This window comes from Tripterygium wilfordii, chromosome 6 (assembly GCF_013401445.1).
Source record: "Tripterygium wilfordii isolate XIE 37 chromosome 6, ASM1340144v1, whole genome shotgun sequence".
In the NCBI taxonomy this organism is placed as follows: Eukaryota; Viridiplantae; Streptophyta; class Magnoliopsida; order Celastrales; family Celastraceae; genus Tripterygium; species Tripterygium wilfordii.
In genome coordinates this window covers 8,886,163-8,909,314 of record NC_052237.1, presented here as the reverse complement: position 1 = coordinate 8,909,314, position 23,152 = coordinate 8,886,163, and the positions used below count along the sequence as shown (strand labels likewise).

At 37.1% G+C, this 23,152-nt stretch overlaps 4 protein-coding genes and 1 non-coding gene across 7 annotated transcripts; 3 read left to right on the top strand and 2 right to left on the bottom strand.

Annotated features, from left to right (window-relative positions):
• Positions 1–455: 455 nt before the first annotated feature.
• LOC120001184 lies at positions 456–544 on the bottom strand. The gene has a single exon (XR_005468784.1). It is a non-coding gene; the product is annotated as a small nucleolar RNA snoR8a (small nucleolar RNA).
• A 409-nt stretch (positions 545–953) lies between these two features.
• Positions 954–3,877, top strand: LOC120000108 (amidase 1). The gene is made up of 9 exons (XM_038847987.1): positions 954–1,136; positions 1,361–1,513; positions 1,595–1,719; positions 1,800–1,925; positions 2,237–2,419; positions 2,641–2,788; positions 2,952–3,120; positions 3,350–3,484; positions 3,576–3,877. The coding sequence occupies exons 1-9, from the start codon at positions 991–993 to the stop codon at positions 3,717–3,719; spliced, it is 1,329 nt and encodes a 442-aa protein (XP_038703915.1). The 5' UTR covers positions 954–990; the 3' UTR covers positions 3,720–3,877.
• A 945-nt stretch (positions 3,878–4,822) lies between these two features.
• On the top strand, positions 4,823–9,167 carry LOC120000109 (mevalonate kinase-like). The gene is made up of 5 exons (XM_038847988.1): positions 4,823–4,990; positions 6,750–6,993; positions 7,081–7,334; positions 7,834–8,250; positions 8,899–9,167. The coding sequence occupies exons 1-5, from the start codon at positions 4,858–4,860 to the stop codon at positions 9,015–9,017; spliced, it is 1,167 nt and encodes a 388-aa protein (XP_038703916.1). The 5' UTR covers positions 4,823–4,857; the 3' UTR covers positions 9,018–9,167.
• Positions 9,168–9,605: 438 nt separating this feature from the next.
• LOC120000110 (peroxisomal adenine nucleotide carrier 1-like) lies at positions 9,606–12,774 on the bottom strand. Its single transcript, XM_038847989.1, has 5 exons — positions 12,512–12,774; positions 11,402–11,633; positions 10,611–10,757; positions 10,290–10,447; positions 9,606–10,212 (listed from the first exon to the last, which is right to left on the bottom strand). The coding sequence occupies exons 1-5, from the start codon at positions 12,652–12,654 to the stop codon at positions 9,933–9,935; spliced, it is 960 nt and encodes a 319-aa protein (XP_038703917.1). The 5' UTR covers positions 12,655–12,774; the 3' UTR covers positions 9,606–9,932.
• A 2,447-nt stretch (positions 12,775–15,221) lies between these two features.
• LOC120000912 (mitochondrial Rho GTPase 1-like) lies at positions 15,222–22,959 on the top strand. Of its 3 annotated transcripts, XM_038849079.1 has the most exons (16): positions 15,222–15,389; positions 15,519–15,585; positions 15,715–15,937; positions 16,331–16,463; positions 16,689–16,838; positions 17,361–17,537; positions 17,741–17,992; positions 18,823–18,891; positions 19,009–19,064; positions 19,466–19,547; positions 19,763–19,974; positions 20,163–20,232; positions 20,468–20,580; positions 20,877–21,027; positions 21,618–21,804; positions 22,622–22,959. In XM_038849079.1, the coding sequence occupies exons 3-16, from the start codon at positions 15,720–15,722 to the stop codon at positions 22,693–22,695; spliced, it is 1,944 nt and encodes a 647-aa protein (XP_038705007.1). In that variant the 5' UTR covers positions 15,222–15,389; positions 15,519–15,585; positions 15,715–15,719; the 3' UTR covers positions 22,696–22,959. The 3 variants fall into 3 exon arrangements, with proteins under 3 accessions (XP_038705007.1, XP_038705005.1, XP_038705006.1); XM_038849077.1 differs by having other exon boundaries at positions 15,222–15,585; XM_038849078.1 differs by lacking the exon at positions 15,519–15,585 and having other exon boundaries at positions 15,223–15,389.
• The last annotated feature ends 193 nt before the right edge of the window (positions 22,960–23,152 follow it).

Sequence of the window (23,152 nt, the reverse complement as noted above, 5' to 3'; positions counted from 1 at the left end):
ATCAAAATGGAGGCAACCTAACTCAATGGAATATATGCTTTCTTCATATTTCCCAACTTATGCAATTACATTGATATTGCATCTACCCAGAAGACAAGAAGAAACAAAATTCAAGAAGATTATCCAACCAAGCACCTCTAATCCACAGAAAGATCAACATGAGAAATCTGCGCAAGCATCACCCATTCACAACCAAATCGATAAAGCAAAGAGAACCTTCACAGAAATTTGCAGAGTGAATTCATTCAAATACTGAAGCTTTCTCTAGTCATTGAACAAAAATCCTATAAATTCAATTCAGGGATGAATATACTACGCAAGCAAGACCCGTAAAGTGAACCAATGCTTCAGCGAGTTGATAGCAAATATACAGAAACAATCAAGAATCTTTCTCTAACACCATAACTTCAATCGAAAATAGATCAAACAATCAAAACAATACAGAGGAAAAGATTGGTGCTCATATTCTATGGGTGTAAAAGAGTCTGTCATGCCATGGCAATAGCAATCAGAACGAGGAATATTTTATAATCATCGCATCCAACCCTCTATGTACGATTCCTTTCTACGTCTACCAAAATTGTACGCAACAGAGAAACCGAAGAAAGAAGAAGAAAAGCTTATAAAAAATAATTGAAGAGATCAATGGAGGCCGCGTCGAGTTGAACGGGTCTAAACTGCAACTGAGGTACGCCACATATATAGCGGATTAGGAAGAGCCGTACATGCTCGCCGAAACCCTAACCCTAGCAAACGATTTTCCAATTAAACCTGTCTAGCTGTCACCCAAATCATTAGGCCCACAGCACATATATGGGCTTGATTATGGATCTCAATTGGCCCAAAACGTTGGGTTGATACAGGGGCACAAGAGTAATCTACGAACAATATCAGAAAGGTTTGGAATGTTGTACGGCTAATTCATAAAACGACATCGTCTGACACGCAAACGCAGTAAAAGATTGGTACTCTGTTTTGAAAACGTTGAGGATGAGCTTCGGTGAGAGAGAAGCCACAGACATGGCAAGCGGAGACTCATCGGATTATGGGGCTTTCCTGGAAAAATTCATCCTAGAACCAATCTCTTCGTCTCCTGAACATCCATTGAAAGGTCTTACCTTTGCAGTTAAAGACATGTAAGTCCTCTTGTATATGCTCAAGCCCAACACATCTCAGTGAATTATCATGGTTTCCCTCATATGATTTCTTAAATACTGGGTAACAGGTTTTGGATGCTGGGTTTTATCTGTACTATTTAGTTTCAAATTCTATGTGTTAGTGGGTTTGGAATCACATTCGTCAAGCATTGGTTTTCTTCTCTGTGAACTCTTGTAATTTTTGCAAGTTTGTTTGGAAATAGATTTGATGTGGATGGCTATGTGACTGGTTTTGGAAATCCTGACTGGGCGAGGACTCATTCAGCTGCCATATCAACTGCTCCAGCTGTTTTGACTGTACTGAGAGCAGGTGCTAAAGGTATTGGTAAAACTGTCATGGATGAAATGGCATACAGGTGAGAATTTTCATAGGAAAATTTTGCTTATCTGGGTTGAAATTTATATTTCTGACATAACTGATAATTACCGTTTGGCAGTATAAATGGAGAAAATGTACATTATGGCACACCCACTAATCCATGTGCAGCAGACCGGGTTCCCGGAGGATCTTCTAGTGGATCTGCGGTCGCAGTAGGTGCAATGCTGGTCGATTTCTCCTTAGGTGAGCATATTTTCCTGAATAAACTATCACATTTTTTGGATTGTACGTAATTAATTGATACAAATAAAATCCTTGCTCAGGAACCGACACTGGAGGAAGTGTTAGAGTCCCGGCATCATATTGTGGAATATTTGGGTTTCGACCTTCACATGGTGCTGTTTCTACTTCCGGAGTTATCCCTATGTCACAGAGTTTTGATACCGTTGGTAAGGAACTAACGAATATTATCATTTATTAGATATACAAGAAAATATTAGCTTACATGATAGCACTTTGAAGAACCTATGTGTTGCAAGAGTTCTTATACAGTTGAAATTGATGCACCGTTAACAATGATGTCTCACAAGTTATCCCAACCAACTCCCAATTCTATTTTTCCATGAGTTTCCATTGCAGTTTTATAATCTTAATGGTTGTACTAATAATGTGGTGATATGCAAGGTCTTACTGATAATTCATCCCCAGTTACTGTACTCTTTAGTTTGTTGACTTCTTTTGATGACAAGTTCCCTTCCAGGATGGTTTGCTAGGGATCCTGTGACTTTGAATCGTGTTGGACGAGTGCTACTACAATTATCTGATGTGCGTCTTGTCGTACCTACTCAGATACTCGTTCCAGAAGATTGCTTCCAGCTTTCAAACATCCCCAGTGATCAGATAAATCTAGCTCTTGTAAAATCAGTGGAGAATTTATTTGGGGGTGAGTGTTTAGTGGATAACTATCTTACTGGTCACAGTAGACACAGTGTGAATCCGTTCTGTTTTGAAACAATAGAGTGTTTCTCCATCCAAGGGTACAGTCACAAGACAACTTGGGTATTTAAAATTTTTTGCTTTTGAACCTTTTTTCTGAGTCTACATTTTCGTCCATGGGTTAATATGTCTCTCACTCATACGTCAAACTGTGCTGTATTAATACAGGTAATATTGTAAAGCCCATAAACCTTGGGGAATATGTCAAGGACAGAGTTCCAAGTTTGAAGCATTTCATGTGTAAGGTTAATGAAGATCAAGAGTATAATATACCGTCCTTGGCCGCCCTTTCAACTGCAATGCGGTCTCTTCAAAGGTGAAGTGTACTAATGATGTAGCTTTTCCGGATTCTAATTTTTCTCAACCAACCTAAATGATAATTGCGACATAATGTATGATTATAGTGAGTGGAAAAGACTGTTTTTATTAACAGTTTGGCCCAATCATTTAATCATCTGTAATTTTAATTTGAAGCATAGGTATGAATTCAAGAAAAATCATGGTGAATGGGTGACTACTGTCAAACCTGATTTAGGTCCGGGAATATCAGAGAGGGTATGGGAAGCCATGAGAGCAACAGGGGAAGATGCTGATATTTGTTGCTCCGTGAAGGCTGAATTACGTGCCGCTCTTACTGATCTTCTAGGGGTACTCTCTCTCTCTCTCTCTCTCTCTCTCACATACTTCATAGGGCAAGGATTTTGTTGTCCAATATTATTCAGCAGTGACAGGGTTGCTGCTTTCTCATTCATATTTAGATTCACTTATAGGAAATAGGAATGACTTCTTGGTAATGGATGAGACTACACAAACTAAGAAATTGTTAAATCAAATTTAACCATTACTGCTGGGGCACTTCTGAATGGTTTTTTTTCAGGATTTTGGTATCCTAGCCATTCCTACAGTACCAGGGCCACCCCCAAAACTACAAACAGATCCAACTTCCTTGGAGACTTTCCGTGCCAGGGCTTTTAGCTTGCTTTCCATTTGTGGAGTATCTGGATTCTGCCAGGTTCTCTCTCCATCTACTTCTCTTTCCTTGTTCTTTCTATTGTGTTTTGGGATTATTTAGTTCTGAATGAAAGTCTCGGTCCATTCCACAGGTTAGCATGCCTCTGGGATTGTACGACAATCTTCCCGTGGCAGTCTCGTTAGTGGCAAAACATGGTTCAGATGGTTTCCTGCTCAATCTTGTAGAAACTCTTTACGATACTCTCAAAGAGCAGATCGAACTGGCCAGAAACTGAATTCATGAAATATTAGTACTCTACATGGAATGTACAGATATTGTTTTTCACAAAATGTATCGGAAGGATCTGTTCGCTTTGCACTCTCATGTTACTTTGTTACATTGTTTCTAAATAATACCTTCTGGCTATCTTGAAACTGATTGAAGATAAAAGTATAAAACTCCCCCTCAATGACGGTCTTCGAAGGTCTGGCGATATGAAGATGCATTCATATATTCACCCCTAGCGAAATAACCGATTAAAAACTGAGTGTCGGTTTCACCCCTAGCGTAGCCACAAATGTATTGGTTTCATCTTTTGAATTTTACAGTTCGACCCAAAGATTTACCACTAAACTATTTTGCAAGTGGTTAATACATTCTTTCTCAATCTATATTCGCCCTTATTCATATTTCCAACACAAAGCTTCTCTGGCTTTCTTGTGGGTTCGATCAAAACCAGAACTCCAAGTCTGATACAATGCGAAGAAAGAGGTTGATGCAAATTGGATTGCTAGTGAGTATTTCGGAAAAATATGGGCGAAAGGCAAATTATCCTTCTTGGTATTCTAATTATTTGATATTCGTTAAAACCAACAAAGTTTTGAAGTCAGTTTTGGTATTAATTCGTTGAATCAACATAAATATTTGTGACTACAAGTCCAAGTAGGTGTGAATGTGTGATGAATCTTTTCATCGCGGTACCATGTAGGTCCATCTTTGAAGAAAGAGTGCCTTTTGGCTCAACGTGACGTGAAGGGTAGGCAGCCTTAAATGAAGAATCGTTTCCAAAGCTGGCGGATTTTGAATTGGTGGGGTTTTTAATTTTTGACCCGATCGAAAACGTTGGAATGAGAAAACCATGTGATAAACGCCGTTTTCTTGAAACCCAAGCGCATGTGTTGGGCGATGTTGGCATACACGCCAAATTCATATGCATGTCAAAGACAAAGTTTCGACTTTGACGTGGTTTTTCCATAACACGCACCACCGATTCACGTGACCGTAAATCTACGAAATTCTTGGGAATTAAGAAATTTTTAATTTTTTTTATTGATTGTTTAGTTTTACACTTTTACTGCGACAGTCAGTTAATTGCTCGACATTAAAATATTGAAGTGGAACCAAATTGGACTCAAGCGAGAGAGTGAGAGGAAATGGAAGTCAAAGCAAGAGCCCCTGGAAAAATCATACTTGCCGGAGAGCATGCGGTGGTTCACGGATCCACTGCGGTGGCCGCCTCCATTGATCTCTACACCTACTTCACTTTCAGCTCTGCTTCTCCTTCTGGTATGCAATGAATGTTGTTGTTGTTTTTTTCTCTGTGATTGTCGTGATAAATGTGGAGAATCAGTCATGGTGTTGACCTGCGTGGGTTTTACTGGGAATTGTTTGAGATGGAGATTGGGATCCATTTTATTTTCTTTGGGTCATTGGATTGCTTGTTTTACTGATTTTTCTGTTCTGATTTCGAGTTTTGATGTTTGTGTGGTTATGGTGATTTTTCTTGACTTGTTCTCGTGATACATGTTCACATTTGATGATTCTCTTATAATTTGGGCACTCACCCACTGATGAAAACTTTGATCTGAGCGGAATAGACTATTAAGTCCAAATAAAATTCTAACTATAATAGAATACTAACTTAAGAAAGTAAAGTGTAGTTTACTATCAAGGCTAGTATTATTATCAAGGCTATTTCTTTCTGTTACTTTGAAAGTTGCTGCTTCAGCCCCTCAAATTTTCGATATTCCTTTTTATTTCTCATCAAACGAATGACATCTTCTTCTGGAAATCCTAGCTATTCTTAGCATGATATTGGGAAATCTCATTGCTATTACTCAAACAAGCATGAAACATATGCTTGCATATTCTTCCATAGGTCAAATCGGATATGTAATTATTGATCATTGTTTCTTTATTTTTGCATTGATCAACTTGGGTATTAGTCTCCAACTCAACTTGGTAATACGTGACCATGGCTTCTGAGTCCACATTTGCATGATTTGTTTGACTTCGAGCTTCCTTCATCCGCTGCCTACGAGCTCTACTGTAGGAGTTCTTGAGTCGACAATCCTAGTCTTCATCACCCACATACAACAGTTGTGGGCTTTGAACCTATTGGAATTGGGCTCTCACGGATTTGTCCTCCCTAGGTTAGGCCAAGGAGGTTTGGCCCAACCGACCTCCAAGGTTTACTTGCAAAACCGGTTGTGGTGTGTTAAGGTGATTGACCCACCTTATATGTTGGATTATATTTCTAACAACTACCGATGTGGTAGTTTTAACCGATTCTATTATTGGAATTTTTATTAGAATTTCCATGGAATGAAGAGTGGAGATAACCCTTTGAGAATGTGTTCTATTTGGAAAGGTTTGCTCTAGCCCACGGGCCATACAGATTTGTTCTTCTTGAGTGCCATTGGTTCTTATACCTACAAAATGAGTTCTTATGTGAGAGGTGCAAGACTTTAGTTATGTAACACTTGGTTGGATTATGTCAATTCGATGTGGGATATTAGTATTGACAGATAGCATCTTGATTCATGTATACGGTGTTACAATATGTATACCTGTTGTATAGTTATATTGTGACATGTTATGATAAATCTTGATTGTTAGTTTTCTTTTGTAATGTCCCACTGATCTATAGATACGACAATCTCTCCGTTCACTACTATCTGCAAATCTGTAGGACTCTAAGCTCTAATTGATAGTGGTGATACTTGATATACTTTGCTCGACGCGTTTTAGTACCTTGTCGTTAGATGGGAAACTTCTGTGCTTCTGAGCCAACGGCTCGAGTTTAAGCCTATATCGGACATCTAAAGGGCAAACTTGTATAGTGTCATTCTCGGTTAGCCAAAAAAAGACTCATTTCAGGGAAAAAAAAATGACCAAATTATAATTGTTGTCAAACATTGGTTACTCCTGTTCCTCATAAATGAATTAGGCCTTATAATCAAGTGTAGGTTAGTTGGATTTGGATTTTACATGCATGAAATTAGGTTAAGTTTCACTTCCTGATTAATGATTCAAATCCCTACAGACAGCAATGATACTCTGAAGCTACAATTTAAAGACGATGCATTGGAATTTTCATGGCATATTGAAAGAATCAAAGAAGCACTGCCTGATTTAGGTTTTCCTTTCTCTTCAACACCCACAACTTGCTCAGCAGAATCCATAAAAGCAGTTGCAACTTTAGTTGAAGAAAAGAATATTCCGGAGGCAAAAAAATTTCTCGCTTCTGGTGTGTCAGCTTTTCTCTGGTTATACGCTTGTATCCAGGGGTATGCAACAATTTTGGCTCCTTTTTTGTCGTCTACAATCCATATTGGTATTCATTTCTGATTGAGTTCTATTTACATACATATCAGGTTTAAACCTGCTACGGTGGCTGTTACTTCTGAGCTTCCACTGGGTTCTGGCCTGGGTTCTTCTGCCTCATTTTGTGTTGCACTTGCAGCAGCTCTTCTTGGTTTCTCTGGTTCTGTGCCTCTGGACACTAGCCACCAAGGATGGTTGTCATATGAAGAGAGTGACCTTGAATTGCTGAACAAGTGGGCTTTTGAGGGTGAAAAGTTAATTCATGGAAAGCCATCTGGAATTGATAACACAGTCAGTGCATACGGTATGTAAACCTTGTAAGCTTTACCTGATAAATTTTATTTACTTCGGTTATCGAATCATGTAACTACTTGGAAACAAAAATACTGACTCGACTTTGGAGACCTGCTGTACTTGATAAAACGAATTTTCCTTTTGAGGGAGAGTTTGGAAATTTAAAGCTAATGGTGACATAGGGAGACAAGAAAGAGGAAAGGAAAGGAAGGAAAAGAGTTCTTAATAACAAAAATCAACTGATCTCCCATTCTAGAAATAATACGTTTCCTAGTTCCTACGTTCCATTGGATCGTGGTGATTCGGGTAAAAATATGATCCGAATATTGAAGCTTGACAAAAGAGGGAGTATGAATGTCGCACTATGGGACACATTTATGGTTATCATAGAATATTAACTGTCAAAAAAAAGCTACAGGTAAAAGAATTATCATTAGTTCTTCTACAGTTCTACTGAGTGCTTCCTGGTGTTGTATCTGAATGCATATGTAAGAGTTTTTGTTTGACAGGAAACATGATAAAGTTCAGATCGGGTAGTTTAACGCGCATTAAATCCAGTTTCCCGCTAAGAATGCTCATCACCAACACCAAAGTCGGGAGAAACACTAAAGCATTAGTCGCCGGTGTATCGGAGAGGATGTTACGGCATCACGATGCCATGAACTTTATCTTCAAGGCTGTTAATTCCATTAGTGAGGAACTAGCTACTATACTGCAGTCACCAGTTCACGATGATCACGTTTCAGTGACACAGACAGAAGAAAAGCTGGAAGAGTTGATGGAAATGAATCAAGGTTTACTTCAATCTATGGGGGTCAGCCATGCTTCTATTGAAACTGTTCTTCAGACAACGCTCAAATACAAGCTGTCATCTAAGTTGACAGGAGCAGGAGGTGGAGGATGTGTGCTGACGCTGTTGCCAAGCTGTATCCTTTTTCCTTCAGATCTGTTCTTCATATTATGCTTGCATAAGGCCTTCTCTAATTTTTCTTCCTATCATCCATGTTAAATGCCATGCATGACCATGTAGTTTCATTGTGTTTGCTGAAATGTTAGCTTTTCATAACCCACTCTGCATGTGAAAATTTTTTCATACATCAAGGAAAACGTTTCATCCAAAGTTAAAGAATGCGAGATATCTCTAATATTCACACGTTCCAACTTGGGAATTAAAAGTTGAAAATTGTTTCAATATGCACACATGTGTACATTTCTCATTGTTCGAGCAGATTCTTTATATTGATTTTGTATGCCACATCATCAATTTGACTGCCTGAATAGTTGAAAATCTACCCGAGTGTGTATATTGGAACAATTTTCAACTTTGGGTTCTCAAGTTAGAATGTTTGAGCAATCAGTGACCGAGTTGGACCTGATCAACTATTTCAGTGATCAAAAGTTGCATTACCCCTTGTATGAGACACGATAAAGAAAAAGCTCTTCTTGTGGCTTTTCTTGTATGAAGCACAATCTGTCTTTACGAGTTGTTCTGTATCCAAAACCATAGCTCGAGAATGATTCTAAATGTTTGTTGCTCATATTATTTTCATTTGTTGCCTTGACCATGATGACAGTACTATCAACAACAGTTCTTGATAAAGTGATCGCGGAGCTTGAGTCATGCGGGTTTCAATGTTTTACAGCTGCTATTGGGGGCAAAGGTGCTGAGGTCTGCTTCAATGATAAGCCCTAGGCTCCTAACCACTCTAAGGTTCCGTTCCGTTTGGTTTATGTATTGCGATGATAATGAGAATAAGTAATCAGAATGTAGTGAATAAGATTACAAAATAATCCTATTAATTCAATGATAAGCCCTAGTCTCCAAACTATTCTAAGTTGGCAAGAATGAGTGTAAGATATTCTCTCTTTCTAAGTTGGCACAATCCTCATGCTAATATCCTCATGATCTCTTATTCGGCCACCAAGATGAACCACCACATCCGGCCACCGATCCAAGCCAATGACCACCCAGGTTTATAGCCCATGCCGCCCGACCATCCCGGCTTAAACCATACTGAATTTTGGTCGAAAATCGCCATTGAAGTTGCCTACCACTGTGGAAAAAGAAGGCCTCTGCAGGTCGCCTCACCGGTGACCACCACCATGAATCAACTCCCAAGGCCAAGGGCTACCTGTTTCGCTCCTTTGCCAATCGTAAAGTTCGTCAAAAAGTGCACCATTTGCCATTTATATGCTAGAACCAAAGTTTATATCAGCATCAGTTGACCTTATATCAATTTGAATTGCCCACCATTCATTTTCCACAAAAAAACAATCGAAAAGGCAAGAAAGGAATTCACTATTCATACCACAAAGGAAAGGAAAAAGGTCCATCAAATTTCAGAACATGCCTTGTAAATGTTACACGATAACTGAACATTGTCTTTGCAGAGTAAAACTTCCCGCATTTGGTTATTCCTCAAATCCAAAAATCGTTCCGAGCATTGCGCTCCCCTAGATTATGAATCCTATCTAGCTTCTTGAACTTTTATTTGCTAAGACCGCGAGATTCGCATTTGGAAAATTGAATCTAGAAAGTCATATATTTTGTTGAAAACAACTGAAGCCTCTATACATGTGATATTAAGCTTCTGAATACCCCTATCTTTCAAGAACTTTTTACTCTAACCCGGGTGAGCAACAAATACCTTCTGATTGCAAGTATAAGGACCCACGTCGTCGCAGCGATTTTTTCCTTGATCATCAAAAGCAATGCTGAACTTAGGACAGTCTTCAATATCTGAGCATGTAATCCCTTAAAAAACCCCATCAAGCCCTCTTTTCCCCAAATAGCATAGATAACTCCAGGCACTGTTTTACGGGATTTTGGACGAGCTTTCTTCGTGTCATCATCAGTTGAATCTGCAGCTTGAATCATTACCTTACACCTGAAGATATTAATCTCAATTAGCTCAATATAACAACCGTCTTGTGACAGAGAGAGAGAGAGAGAGCAGTGATGTACCTGATCGCAGGGTATGTCAAAATGGTGGCAATGCTCTTTGCGAGTGCCCCTAACATAAACGCACTGAAGGCAGAAAGAGCCTCTGGTGATGAACCCTTGTCCCTTTTAGTTTGTTTTTCATTCAAGAGCCTTTGTTTCAACTGATCAAATACAGTATACTGCAGCATATACAACAATTTCAACCTCAGCCCGTTTTTCTCCTCCCAATCAAAATTCTAAGTGGAACATAACTTAAAACATTCGATACTATATCGTGACCGTTCCAGAGAAAACAGTCACCACACATTCGATAACTTTAAACTACAAGAGTGGGTCAAGTACCTGAATTGCAGGGTTAGAGGTCAGCAAAAGAGATATCCCAAGGCCATCAAATGCATCACTCCAAGTGCCCTCTGTCAGGGTTTTCCACAGACCTTTGGATTTCCCAAAATCACTTGTCTGCATTCTTGAGGAGGCTGTATCCAGAGGCTACAGAGCGACAAAACAGATGGTACAATATCAAGTCCCCAAGATAAAAAGATGGATAATATTTATTAAAGCGGAAACGAACGAAGAAATTTGACATAAAAAAACTATTATTTCACAATTTCCATTTATCAATGTTCAAAAGGTAAATATTCTTAGTATCATTGGATAGAAGCTGCACTGATGCTTTGCTGATGGTTTCAGATTCTAAATTGCAACACCTATAAACTATAATCGCAGTAGCATGGCTCATTTCTCCTCTATTTCTTCCTATTGCCAAAGCAAGAATTATCAAAAGAAACTGCACTTTTGCAGCAACTTAGAGTGGGTGTCATGAAAAAACTTCAATAATGCACAATATCACAGAAACAAAATAATAATATCTTAATATGCTAAACTGCACCCCTACTTCAGAGTTTTATAACTGTAAAGCTGAATGGTCTCAGATCAAATTTATGAACAGAAAAGATAATTAATACACTTTTTAGCTCGCAGTGCCCCAGCAATTCAGGTTCCATGTGCAGTGAAAATATTACTTCTTGAACCCAGTTAGAACATTTGTAAACAAATGACATCCGGAGCATGGACTTATTAAATAACGAAAAATTCTCAAGAAAAGCAGAGGAACTAGCCAATTGACAGCTCACCTGAGTAATTATTGCAGTGCAAGCCCCAGCAGCAGCAGCTATTACCAAGTTTGCCTTTGTACCAATTGATTTAGAACCATTCCACTGCAAATAGGTTCTTTTGAAGTAACTATACCCGTAAAAGTATATAAACTGAGAAATGAAGGACTGCAAATTTTTCGTCCCAAGGCCCTGATATAACGAAAGAACCCGATGCGTTGAAATTGCTTCCCACAAAACATCTGAGAGTTTCCTGCACAAGGAAAGGGAAAGTTAAAGAAAATATACTAAGTAAAATCTGTGAAGTTCCTTTGGCTAAAATACCCCATTCTTTTACATGGTAAGTTCACTGCGAGACAAAGTATTGAAGAACTGTCAAGAAACCAAATCGTCTAGAGCAGTCAGCACATGTGGTGAACACATTACAGATTTTGATTAAATGTATTACTTTTACAGCTTGTGAAGGATGTAGAAAAACAGCTAAATAATCCAGAGAAATGAGCAAGTTGACGATTCTTGACAAACTTCATGGAAATGTATCATCATATTCACATGTTAGCAAGCATAATCCATCCCATCATGAATTTAGTTAAGGGAAATATTACTTAGCCATTTACGAGTTTCTTCATCTCATTTTAAGTTCCTTCTATTAAATACTAACTGGCATATTTGTTTATATAAGTTCGTAACTTCGTATACAATTTGTTAACTACTAGGCTACAAGCCTCCACTGGTATACACACCCATCCACAAACCACAAGAAGCCAAAATAATCACCAAAATCAGTCCTTTTAAAGAATTTTTTGATAAGCAAATCAATCCATTTGAGATTCCCAGAAATTTAATGAAAAATCCATACCCAGCCAATACCAATCATGGAGCCTCATATCAGGAAAACATTAGAGACATAACCAGAACCGATAGATTTTGCTTCTTAACTCTATCCACTTCATCTAAAATTTAAAACATAATCACAAAGAACACTAATTTACAAAGAGCCAACGATTAAAAAAAAAACATCAAATCAAAACACAAGATACACGTACAGACAAATCACCAATCACCAATCACTGGATCGCAATCAAACCCAGATCAACAACTGTAAAACAAGAAGACGAAGAGATGGGTGACCTGTATTTTTGTTGGCCATGAGCGCGAGCCTCAGCTTGGTACTTGGTCTTACAGGTGTCAAGAGGGTATAAAATGGTGGTGCTCAACAGTGATCCAATGGCACCTGAGGTTGCCTCCGATATTGATTCCAGATCAACCCCCATCTTCCCCTATCTATTCGTCAATTTCAACGCCAACCTATCATACCCATGTGTCTCCTCTGCGTGTGTATATATATACATACGAGTATAACTATCTATATATTAGAGGAACGCAGGGACGGACGGGGTTGGTAGCTAAATGGGATCCTGGAAGGAAGATGAGTGTGACGTGGGAAAGCATGGACGGAAATTTGGCGTTTTCTCGAGATGAACTAACATCCACGTGACGGTGGTAGTTGACGTTTCCTTTTTTGTTCAGATCTCTAATATTCTTTTGTAGTGGTCTAATACATATTTCGAGCCGGCCATTAATATGATTTTTGGGTAAAATTTGTGCTCTGTTTGTTTTAAAGGACATTTTATGTTACTGTAACGGAGACTCGTTCGTTAACATTTGAGTCATTTATTGGACTTTCGGCTATTCTTATAAATAAATCATCACAAAGTGAAGGATACCATAATAATCCAAACTCGTATAATCTATTTATTGAGTCTCGCATAACCGAACCCATAGCTAATATGGTTTATAAATTTGGGATCAATGTCAATCACTTGATGATAATTTTAATAGAGAAAATCGTGCATGACTTGTGTGTTTAGAATAGAAAATATTTAGAATTCGGTTTAACAACACTCTTGTATTTATCATACTTCTCCATACCTATTTCTAAAAAAAAAAAAAATTCTCAAATTCTTCAAATTATAACAGTTTAGTAAAAAATTAAATTTTAGGAAAACTCATAATTTATGAGTATTTGTTTCAAGTTTCAACTCATAATTTATGAGTATTTGGAAGTAATTAGATTTCTTTAAATTTTAAAAAGATTAAGTTTATGTAGCCCACGGAAATAGACCTTGACTATTCCCTAGTCAGTAATAATACCTCACGAGGCTCCTTTCTTTAATCACTGCTTATTGCGTGTTAAATGCTTGTGAAAGAGATGGGTGGTTGTCGTCGTTTGCAACGCTGGGCCGAAATCACAAAATAAAAGTTCACCAGATGGAAGAATGTATTTGTTTTCGGGTTGGGCTAATCTTGGCTCTTGGGCCAAATACACGAGGGCCCATAATACATTCACAAGTTGTTGAAAATTATTGCTACAATTAGCTGTATCTAATAACAATTTTTTAAACCAAGAACCATACAGTACTAGTTTGTCATTTAAATATTCGATATGACCTTTCCACTTGACGACATAATAAGTTGCACCAAATCTCAACGTGTAACTATAATGGTGCGTTTGGTAGAGGGGTAATAGGGTGTAATGGTTACAAGGGTAATTAAATTTTAAGTTTACTTGTGTTTGTTATGTCAGTATAATTTTTACTCCTGTAATAAATTTTAGTAATTGAGCTTATTTTTTATACATAAAGTTTATTGGTTAGGGGACCTGGGTAATAAAAAGTAATAGGAAGTTTTACTCTAATCTATTACCCCCTTAATTAAATCCCCAAAAAACTCCTCACACATGGTAATTGAAAATAAGCTCCAACGAGGAGAATTTCACACTATAAACTTATATATATATAAAATATGTGTCTGCCTATGTGTGTGTATATATATATATATGCATACGTATCTATATTTTATCAAAATGTCTGCCTGTGTGTGTGTGTGTATATATATGTGTCTGCCTATGTGTGTGTGTGTGTATATATATATATGCATACGTATCTATATTTTATCAAAATGTCTGCCTGTGTGTGTATATATATATATATATATATACGTATCTATATTTTTTAAATTTTGATACATGATAGTTGTAACAATAAAAAAAAAAAAAAAACATAATCATACTTTTTTTCTAGTTTGGTTCATTACAATAATAACAAAGAAGAATAATGATATTACACTAGTAACATATAGCCGTAACAAACAAGAGTAATGAATGCTTGGGTAAATTTTACCTTTCTTTACCAAACAATAGTAACAATTATTCTCCATAATTATTATTACCCTTGTAACATTTACATGGATAATAAATTATACCCCTAAATTCTTACTCCCATACCAAACGCACCCTAAGAGTATTGCTTCTAATTGGAATAAAACTTAGGACATTCCGAGTCCATATAATTTACCTGCGGATAGATTGACTACTAAACTATCACCCAAATAATTTATCTATAACCACCTTTAATAATAAAAAGTCATTTTCAATTGGTAACAATTTCTATTAATCACCAAAAGCATAAGTGAAAATAAGGTGAATTTTATGGACTGAGATGTTTCGGGTAATGGAAGGAACAAATGAAGTCAATTATTTTTAAAACGTAATTATTAACAAAATATTAAGGAAAGTAAAAATAGAGAAGAAATTTGGATGTATGGCAAATATTTTGAATAAAATTCATTAATCCTTTAATATGGGGATAAAAATTTAATTAAATTAAAATTCGGTTAATTAATGAAATCAAATTTTCCTCATAAATACACTCAAGCCACCATGTGATTAGGGTTTGAATCTCAAAGTAAAAAAATTCCCGCATAAATGCGTGGGCCCTAAAAAAAGTATCGGATGGTACAGATTACAGATTACGCAACTTCACGAAACTACTGTGGATTGATGCGCACCACATTGAGAGCTCCCCCTTCGCAGGCTTTCCTTGCCAGGCAAACAAATCAAAAAGCCGCTTAGACAGAAACAGCTCTTCTTCTTCTTCATCAAAGCCACCAGAACCAGTCCAATCTAGGGTTCTTGGTTGCCTGCATCAATCATCAAAAAATTCTCTAGGTTTCGATTCTTCGCTTCACATTTCTGTTTATTTACCTTTTATGCCATCGTGCCCCCTGTAAATCTCTACACAGTAATTAGCTTAATCACACACTCTTCATCTCTTTTTCTATCCTTCGTGAAATCAAGCTTTCAGCCCCTGTAACTGAATTCCTTGACGCTTTTGCCGGTCTATTTCAATCAGGGTTTTCTCGAGGTTTCTTCGTGTTGCTTTAATTTTCTATATATATATTTTTTTCTCTCAGTACTGACCCTGCAAAAGTGCGTAATTTGACCATTATGCCACTGATTCATGTGTATAATTTCTCTCTTTTGTACTGCGCAGGTTCTATGGCAAAAACTCAAGCTGGAACTGTGAATCCCGGAGGCCGGACCGGGGTTCGTATTGTGGTTGCGGGAGACCCTGGCACCGGAAAATCCAGCTTGATTGTCACCGCCGCTGCCGAAACTTTCCCTACAAATGTGCCGCCGGTGCTTCCTCCGACGAGGCTTCCCGAAGATTTTTACCCCGACCGCGTTCCTATCACTCTTATAGATTCTTCTTCAAGGTTTTTCTCTCTCTCTTTACACTAGTATCAGTGTATGTCATATATATTATCAGTGAAAAAGATGAGGGATTGAGCTTGGTTGTCTGTATCTGTTAGTTGAGTAGAGTTATGCTTGCATGCTTGAAAATAAATTTAACTTCTTTCTTTTTGAATGGAGTAAATTAAGATTCTTATGTCTCTTTGCTCGAGAAAAAACTACGCAGGCCGTCAAAAGAAAGAAAGTGGAGAGTAACAAGGAGAACAGTTATAGTATTTTAATCTAAAGTCATGAATAAAATGTTATTTTTCCGGTTTTACTGCCAAAATGGAGTTTCAGCCAACGCTATTTGTAAGCAATTACACTATTCTTCTTAATTTGATATTGGGTGTTTCATTTTTGTTTCTCCTGATCAGAGAGGAGGATAAGGGTAGAGTAAGTGAGGAACTGAAGCGGGCTGATGTGGTTGTTCTTACTTACGCATGTGATGATCATAGGACTCTTGATAGATTGAGTACTTACTGGCTTCCAGAACTTCGGCGCCTTGAGGTCTCTCTATTTATTGCATATTTTTGCATGTTATAACTTATAAGTTCTAATGATTCCTGGTGGTTTTATCCCTCAGAAGGATATACATTAGAAAATATGCTCTTGTGTTGGATGGAGCCTCATCTTTTTGAAGGGAAATGCTTGACTTAGAAATTTATTTTTTTGCAAAAAATTGACAAATATTGCCTCTTTCCCACCCAATTTGTTGTCGGATTTGATGTGCAGGTGAAGGTTCCGGTCATAGTGGTGGGTTGTAAGCTGGATTTAAGAGAGGAGAACCTGCAAGTGAGCCTGGAACAAGTGATGGCACCAATAATGCAACAATTCCGGGAGATTGAAACTTGTATTGAATGTTCTGCATTGAATCATATTCAAGTATGGTCTCATGTCTCTCCCCTCTGCTTTTTGCCATCCACTTCGTTGATTGTTTTGATGCAATCTACGTAAATTGAGTCTTGCATCTTTAATTTCATAGCATGTTTGCATTTTTGAAGAGTTTTTCTGTCCCCGGAAATCTTATTCTGAGTATGCAACAATTCTTTTCTAGTTAATGTTTCCTTGCTTAGACTTGTAAGTAGAGTACTACCTTTTTCTTATGGTTCAAAAAGCCATCAGAAAGAATCAACGATGTGATAATTGCACATACAACTGTCAGTTTTCTTATTAGATCCCATCACAACTGTGAGCAGTTTTCGCGCTAGGTGTGACTGATAAGTTCATTTCATGTAGAATTTCCTCATTGTGGATTTGGTTTGAGATTAATGACTACAATCAAGTGATCAATAATAGAGATGTAATAGTTAGTTTGATAAATTCCAGTGGGCATTTCTGAAGCAGTTGCATGGATTTCTCGACCTAACATACAGATATATGAAGTAGTAAAATTCCTTTCTGCAGATCCCGGAGGTTTTCTATTATGCGCAAAAAGCAGTGCTCCATCCAACTGGTCCCCTTTTTGATCAGGAAACACAAACTTTGAAGCCCCGGTGTGTAAGGGCCTTGAAGCGTATATTTATTCTTTGTGACCACGACCGCGATGGTGCCCTTAGTGATGCAGAGTTGAATGATTTTCAGGTTCTTATCTCTATATCTGTTTTCATAACTGTAGCGTGCTTGAATTCTGTGCCATATGTAGATTTTTTTATATTGCTTGGTATTTTACGAAGTGGTGATTTAAATTTCATCCTGTGGTACCTGCAAAAGAAGTTCCTGTTTTTACTAAGTCATATAAACTTATACCTGAGCATTGTGAAATATCTCATAGTAGTTTTAAACAGGTCAAATGTTTCAACGCTCCTTTGCAACCTTCTGAAATTGTGGGTGTTAAGAGAGTTGTACAAGAAAAATTGAAAGAAGGTGTCAATGAACGTGGACTTACACTGACAGGATTTCTCTTTCTCCATGCCCTATTCATAGAGAAGGGACGTTTGGAGACAACATGGACTGTCCTTAGGAAATTTGGATATAACAATGATATCAAACTTATTGATGAACTCATTCCATCTTCGTTCAAAAGAACTGCAGACCAGGTAAATGTGATTGTGGTAAATCTGATTATGGTAACATTGTTTTGTAGCCTGCTGCACTTAAATGCTTTCACCATTTGCTGACATTTTCATGCATTTATTTGCTGTTGGTTCATGTGCCGATTATACTTAAATATTACATTAAGAACATCAGTGTTTTCTTATGTATAATTTTACAATATCAGTACTTTATTGTGAGCATCATCATCATCAAGGTCTTTATTCCAAAAGTTTGGAGTTGGTTACACGAGTCTATGAGAAAATCAATTGGAATCCACTGCGTGCATTAGTTTTCACCATTCATTTTTATCCAGGATCATACTTTCATCAACTTCTATTGAATCCATATCCTTTCTTACCACTTCAAGCCATGTCTTTTTTGATCTTCATCTTTGTTTTCTACCATCTCCTATACAAATTCTCTCTATTCTCCTCACGTAGTCCAAGAATAAGAATCACTTGTGTATATTACTGGGTAAGGTCAAGAGCTAGTTTATTTATGCCCATCTTGATAGTAACTTCGCAATTCATTAATGTTGTATGTGCTGGGTTTTCTCCCTTTTCTGTTTAACATGCAGGAGCAGCAGTAAGATAATGAAATTGCTGTAGTTTTTTTTCCTTAATAAAGATTTTGTAATTTTGAAAATTTTTATGAGCTATGGCAATATTTGGATAACATTCATTTCTTGTCCACCAACGACCAATATTTTTAGAGGGAAAGAAGGAGAATTTGTGTAGGTTTTAGGTTTCTAGTTTTTTGATGCTATTGCAGCATGCAGTGTTTTGTAACTGGCTCACTCTTTTTCTTTTTTTTTTTTTAATTTTTTAAGTAGAGCGTGGAGCTGACAAATGAAGCCATTGACTTTTTGAAGGGAATCTACGAATTGTTTGACAGCGATTTTGTATGTTTCAGTTTGTCATTGGATATATTCATCAGTGTTGAACTATTGTGTCGATTATTTTTTCATCTCATTTCCTGCAATTATGGATCCTGACCATATGGATGCTGTTTCAACCAGGATAATAACTTGCGTCTTTATGAACTGGAAGATATTTTCTCTACAGCACCAGAATGGTATTCTGATCTTATTTAAAGTCATTGCTGTTTTGATAATGTCTCTTAATTGCAAAATTTTGGTTTCTTGATACTATTGAACTCATGTTCACTTTAATCTTGTGGACCAACATGTACTTCATTTAGTTCATCTGGTATTCAGCTTCTGAAGGATATGTGCTGATATTACTTTATAAGCACATAATTATGATGAACATGATGAGGCTGCTTTTGACATATCAACGTGAATTGGTATTGACTGGCTGTTTCAAAAGTAACTCCCACATTAAGCTGGCTGGGCAAAGTATTTTGGCCCTCATCATTAGACTTAATTTTGCTTCAGAAAGAGGCATGATAGTTTGTGATAAAGCTGTAAATGTGCTGTTGGTCCAATGTGTTGACAATCTCTCTTTTGACTTCAGTCCTTGGAATGAAGCTCCATACAAGTATGCTGCAGAGAAAACTGCGCTAGGGGGATTATCGCTTGATGCATTTCTGTCAGAGGTATTCATATCCACTATTTATATATTTCAACATCCCTGTCTGGAACATTCAAATGGTTTCTTAATGGTTGAGGTTACAAAATAGCATAATTTGATACTAAGTGTGCTGCATTTTTTATCCTGCATCAGCACCCGGTTTTGCGGTGTGAAGTTCCTTTTTAAATAACAGCAACAACAAGAACATTTTTGTTAATGATGAATACTCTTATGCTACAGTGGGCCCTTATGACACTCTTAGAGCCAGCTCGAACCATGGAGAATCTAATATATATTGGATATACTCTTGATCTTTCTTCTGCTGTCCGAGTGACTAGGCGAAGACGTCTAGATCGCAAGAAGCAACAATCAGATAGGAATGTTTTTCAATGCTTCGTTTTTGGACCTAAGAATGCTGGAAAGTCTGCATTGTTGAATTCTTTTCTGGGAAGGTTTATTTTCTGTATCCCAATAATGAATCCTTCTGCTTTCACTATTCTCTTTGTTTCCATCTTATTAAGTTTTTTTTGGTGGAGTTGAGTATTCAGGATGACCTAATCTATTAGTTTTGTTAAATCTTATTTCTACAGTAATTTTTTTTTTTTGTAACAAAATTCTTTTTTCTTAACGGTCAATACAGCTCATTCTCTGATAGTTACACTTCCACAACTGAAGAACGATTTGCAGTGAATGTTGTCGATCAACCTGGGGTAACTTTTCTGTTTGATTGTTTTTTCTATTCGATTGTCAGATGCAATATATAGAGTCTTTTGCTAGCTGTCTTCCAAACAAACACTCATATGCACATGACAGTCCCTCACTCGCATTTGAGTTAGAAGAAAGAGGACTTGGGACACCTTAGATAGTTTCATGAGTGAACAATCCATACTCATTTATCTATAATTTCTGTTTTTTAACTTAATATAATTTATTATCTGCTTGCAGGGAATTAAGAAAACTCTTGTGTTGCGAGAAGTTCCTGAAGATGGAGTTAAAAGATTTTTGTCTAGGAAAGAGTCTTTGGCAGCATGTGACATGGCTCTATTTGTATATGACAGGTGAACAAAAGCGTAGTTGTATTTTTGATCATCTAAAGCTGGCAGATGCTATAACCTCTTGTCTTTGAAGTGTGGCAATATATCATCTTTAAGTGTCTCGTTTCCCTATTAAGATTCTTGTTCTTGCAAATTTCATGGCACTCCTCGAAAAGGGTCTTCAGTCCATGGCTTAAAACACAATGTCTCAACAGAGTAATTATACTTCTGCGGGATAAGTTCATACACTTTTGTTTGATGGCAATCAACTTGAAGTTCATTCCGTGCATGTTTGATTTATTTACTGCATTATTTTGCAGTTCTGATGAGTTGTCATGGAAGAGAACAACTGAATTACTCAGGGAAGTTGCGAGTCATGGTGAGGATACTGGCTATGAAGTGCCTTGCCTCGTTGTTGCAGCTAAAGATGATCTGGTTTCATTTCCAATGGCTATACAAGATTCTATGAGGGTATTTACTGCAGTGACTGTACTTTCTATTAGGATTCTTATTTTGTAATTTTAAGGAGTAAATGATTCACTAGAAAACTTGGGTGTGGAAATTAATATTTTTTTCACCGGAGTTTAACTTCACTGGGAACTCTGCATTGTTTTTCTTGCGATGTACTGGAAATATAATCTTTGTTTATCTATCTTGTTGAGCAACGATGCCATATTGATATTACATTTTCTTTCATAACACCAATTGGTGGTCTAAACTGGTGTTTCGAGAAAACTCATTGCAAATTGCAACTTTACATGTAGAACAGAAAAAAATTCCCTCTAGAAGTTTTGCGTGATTTGTGTTAGCAGCGATTAGTCATGTCCAGTCAGTACTCAGTACCTTATTCTGGGTTTTGTAGTTGTTTGTGTACTACTACTAATTAATCAAGTGCTGTAGGTGGTGCTGGTTAACATCTTATGCGTGTCGAACTGTCGATGATTAATGATACAACTTCTTAATTTTATATATTCATTTTACGATTACTATTTTCCTCCCTTGGAACTGGGCCACATGTCTAACTAATATACTATTGCCATTTTTGTTCTCTGCTTTTGTAGATTACTCAGGATATGGGAATTGGAGCTCCAATACCCATCAGTTCCAAGTTGGGTGATTTCAATAATGTATTCCGTAGGATTGTTAGTGCCGCAGAGCAGCCACATTTGAGCATTCCCGAAACAGAAGCAGGGAGAAGTCGCAAGCAATATCATCGGCTCATAAACCGCTCTCTCATGTGTGTCTCAGGTGTGTTGGTCTTTTTAGCCATTTTACGTTGCTGACTTCTTGATAAGCCCCTTGAATCTTTGGAAACTGTTGGCTTTGAAAACACCTATTTATTTTAGGTTGTTGGGGTTCTCTTAGAGTGTGTTTGGGTTAAGGGATTTGGGGGAAGGGAAAGGAAAGGAAGGTAGAATACTTTTTCTCCTCTTATGTTTGGAATTTGGATGTATAAAAAAGAGAAAGGAAAGTAAATTGGTTTAATTTACTAATTTATCCTTATTTTTATTTTTATGTTAAAGGATTACGTACAAGGGTAATAATAAGTTTTTAAGTTATAAATAACTTAATCAGTCATCCCTTCCCTCCAAATGATATCATTTTGGGAGGAAGTATTTTGGCAAATTTTTTTTGAAATTTTCCCTCCAATTCTCTTAAATCCTTCCCTTTAATTTTTTCTAAACTATCAAATCAGGGAATTGGAAGAAAGCTCCCTTAATTTTTTTGAATAAATTTATTTCTTATAGATTTTTTTTGTAAGGACATGTCAGAAGCTGGAAGCATTAACACTTGTCAAAAGCATAGGACTTAGATTTTTCAGAGAGAGTGTAATGGAATAATAACTTTTAAACCCACTTTTTAAAATGGGCCCCATTTTTTTGCGTTTTATATTCACCACCATCTATGAATTGCAAAACTATCTGTGTGATTTTGTATGTGGTCTGTCACTTAGTCCGGTATGCATGTAGTTCTTAATCCGTTGCTTTATTGTTCTCATTTTTTCCCCTTCATACTTTTAAATTACTAATTATCTGCATGTTACTGACTGCATTCACCATTGCAGTTGGAGCTGCAGTGGCAATTGTTGGACTGGCAGCTTACCGTGTTTATGCTGCAAGGAAGAATTCTTCAAGCTGAAGGACCAAACTGTCTGACGGTAAATATGGCTGCAAAGTCGAAACCAGTCATCTGCTTCAATGTGGTTGATTGATTGCGCCAAGAAGTTTTCTTATTCAGATGCCTGCTTTGTTGGGTTTCTTTGCAAGGCATTTAGTCATTGACCATCAACTCTTCTTTTATTCTAGCTAGTTTGTCGGTCTGGTTGGAAAAGGGTTTTACTGTTGGAACGTTATAGATGTACCATGTTGTGCAATAAAAAAAAAGAAGAAGAAAATTTTGCCATTGTCCTCTGTCATCATTATCTATATTGAGCTCTTGTGATCACGTGTTGAGCTTTGGTTTAAGAGGGCAAACGTATAATTTCGTATGATGTCGTTCTTGGTTACTGAAAAGTGATGAAAACTTTTAGGATTTGTTCGATCCGCCCCTTATTTTGGTTGGCTGGTATTGTCTGATCAATATGAAAAAAAGAAAT

Bases quoted from the DNA above. Each gene is read 5' to 3' on its own strand.
- LOC120000108 (XM_038847987.1), top strand. From the start codon at position 991: ATGAGCTTCGGTGAGAGAGAAGCCACAGACATGGCAAGCGGAGACTCA. The intron at 1,137-1,360 runs GTAAGTCCTCTT...GTTTGGAAATAG, and splicing joins ACCTTTGCAGTTAAAGACAT to ATTTGATGTGGATGGCTATG. The intron at 1,720-1,799 runs GTGAGCATATTT...ATCCTTGCTCAG, and splicing joins GCTGGTCGATTTCTCCTTAG to GAACCGACACTGGAGGAAGT.
- LOC120000109 (XM_038847988.1), top strand. From the start codon at position 4,858: ATGGAAGTCAAAGCAAGAGCCCCTGGAAAAATCATACTTGCCGGAGAG. The intron at 4,991-6,749 runs GTATGCAATGAA...AAATCCCTACAG, and splicing joins CAGCTCTGCTTCTCCTTCTG to ACAGCAATGATACTCTGAAG. The intron at 6,994-7,080 runs GTATGCAACAAT...CATACATATCAG, and splicing joins TTATACGCTTGTATCCAGGG to GTTTAAACCTGCTACGGTGG.
- LOC120000110 (XM_038847989.1), bottom strand. From the start codon at position 12,654: ATGGGGGTTGATCTGGAATCAATATCGGAGGCAACCTCAGGTGCCATT. The intron at 11,634-12,511 runs GTCACCCATCTC...TTCCTTGTGCAG, and splicing joins CATGGCCAACAAAAATACAG to GAAACTCTCAGATGTTTTGT. The intron at 10,758-11,401 runs GTGAGCTGTCAA...GTCGCTCTGTAG, and splicing joins GCACTGCAATAATTACTCAG to CCTCTGGATACAGCCTCCTC.
- LOC120000912 (XM_038849079.1), top strand. From the start codon at position 15,720: ATGGCAAAAACTCAAGCTGGAACTGTGAATCCCGGAGGCCGGACCGGG. The intron at 19,065-19,465 runs GTATTCTGATCT...TTTTGACTTCAG, and splicing joins TTCTCTACAGCACCAGAATG to TCCTTGGAATGAAGCTCCAT. The intron at 20,233-20,467 runs GTAACTTTTCTG...ATCTGCTTGCAG, and splicing joins ATGTTGTCGATCAACCTGGG to GGAATTAAGAAAACTCTTGT.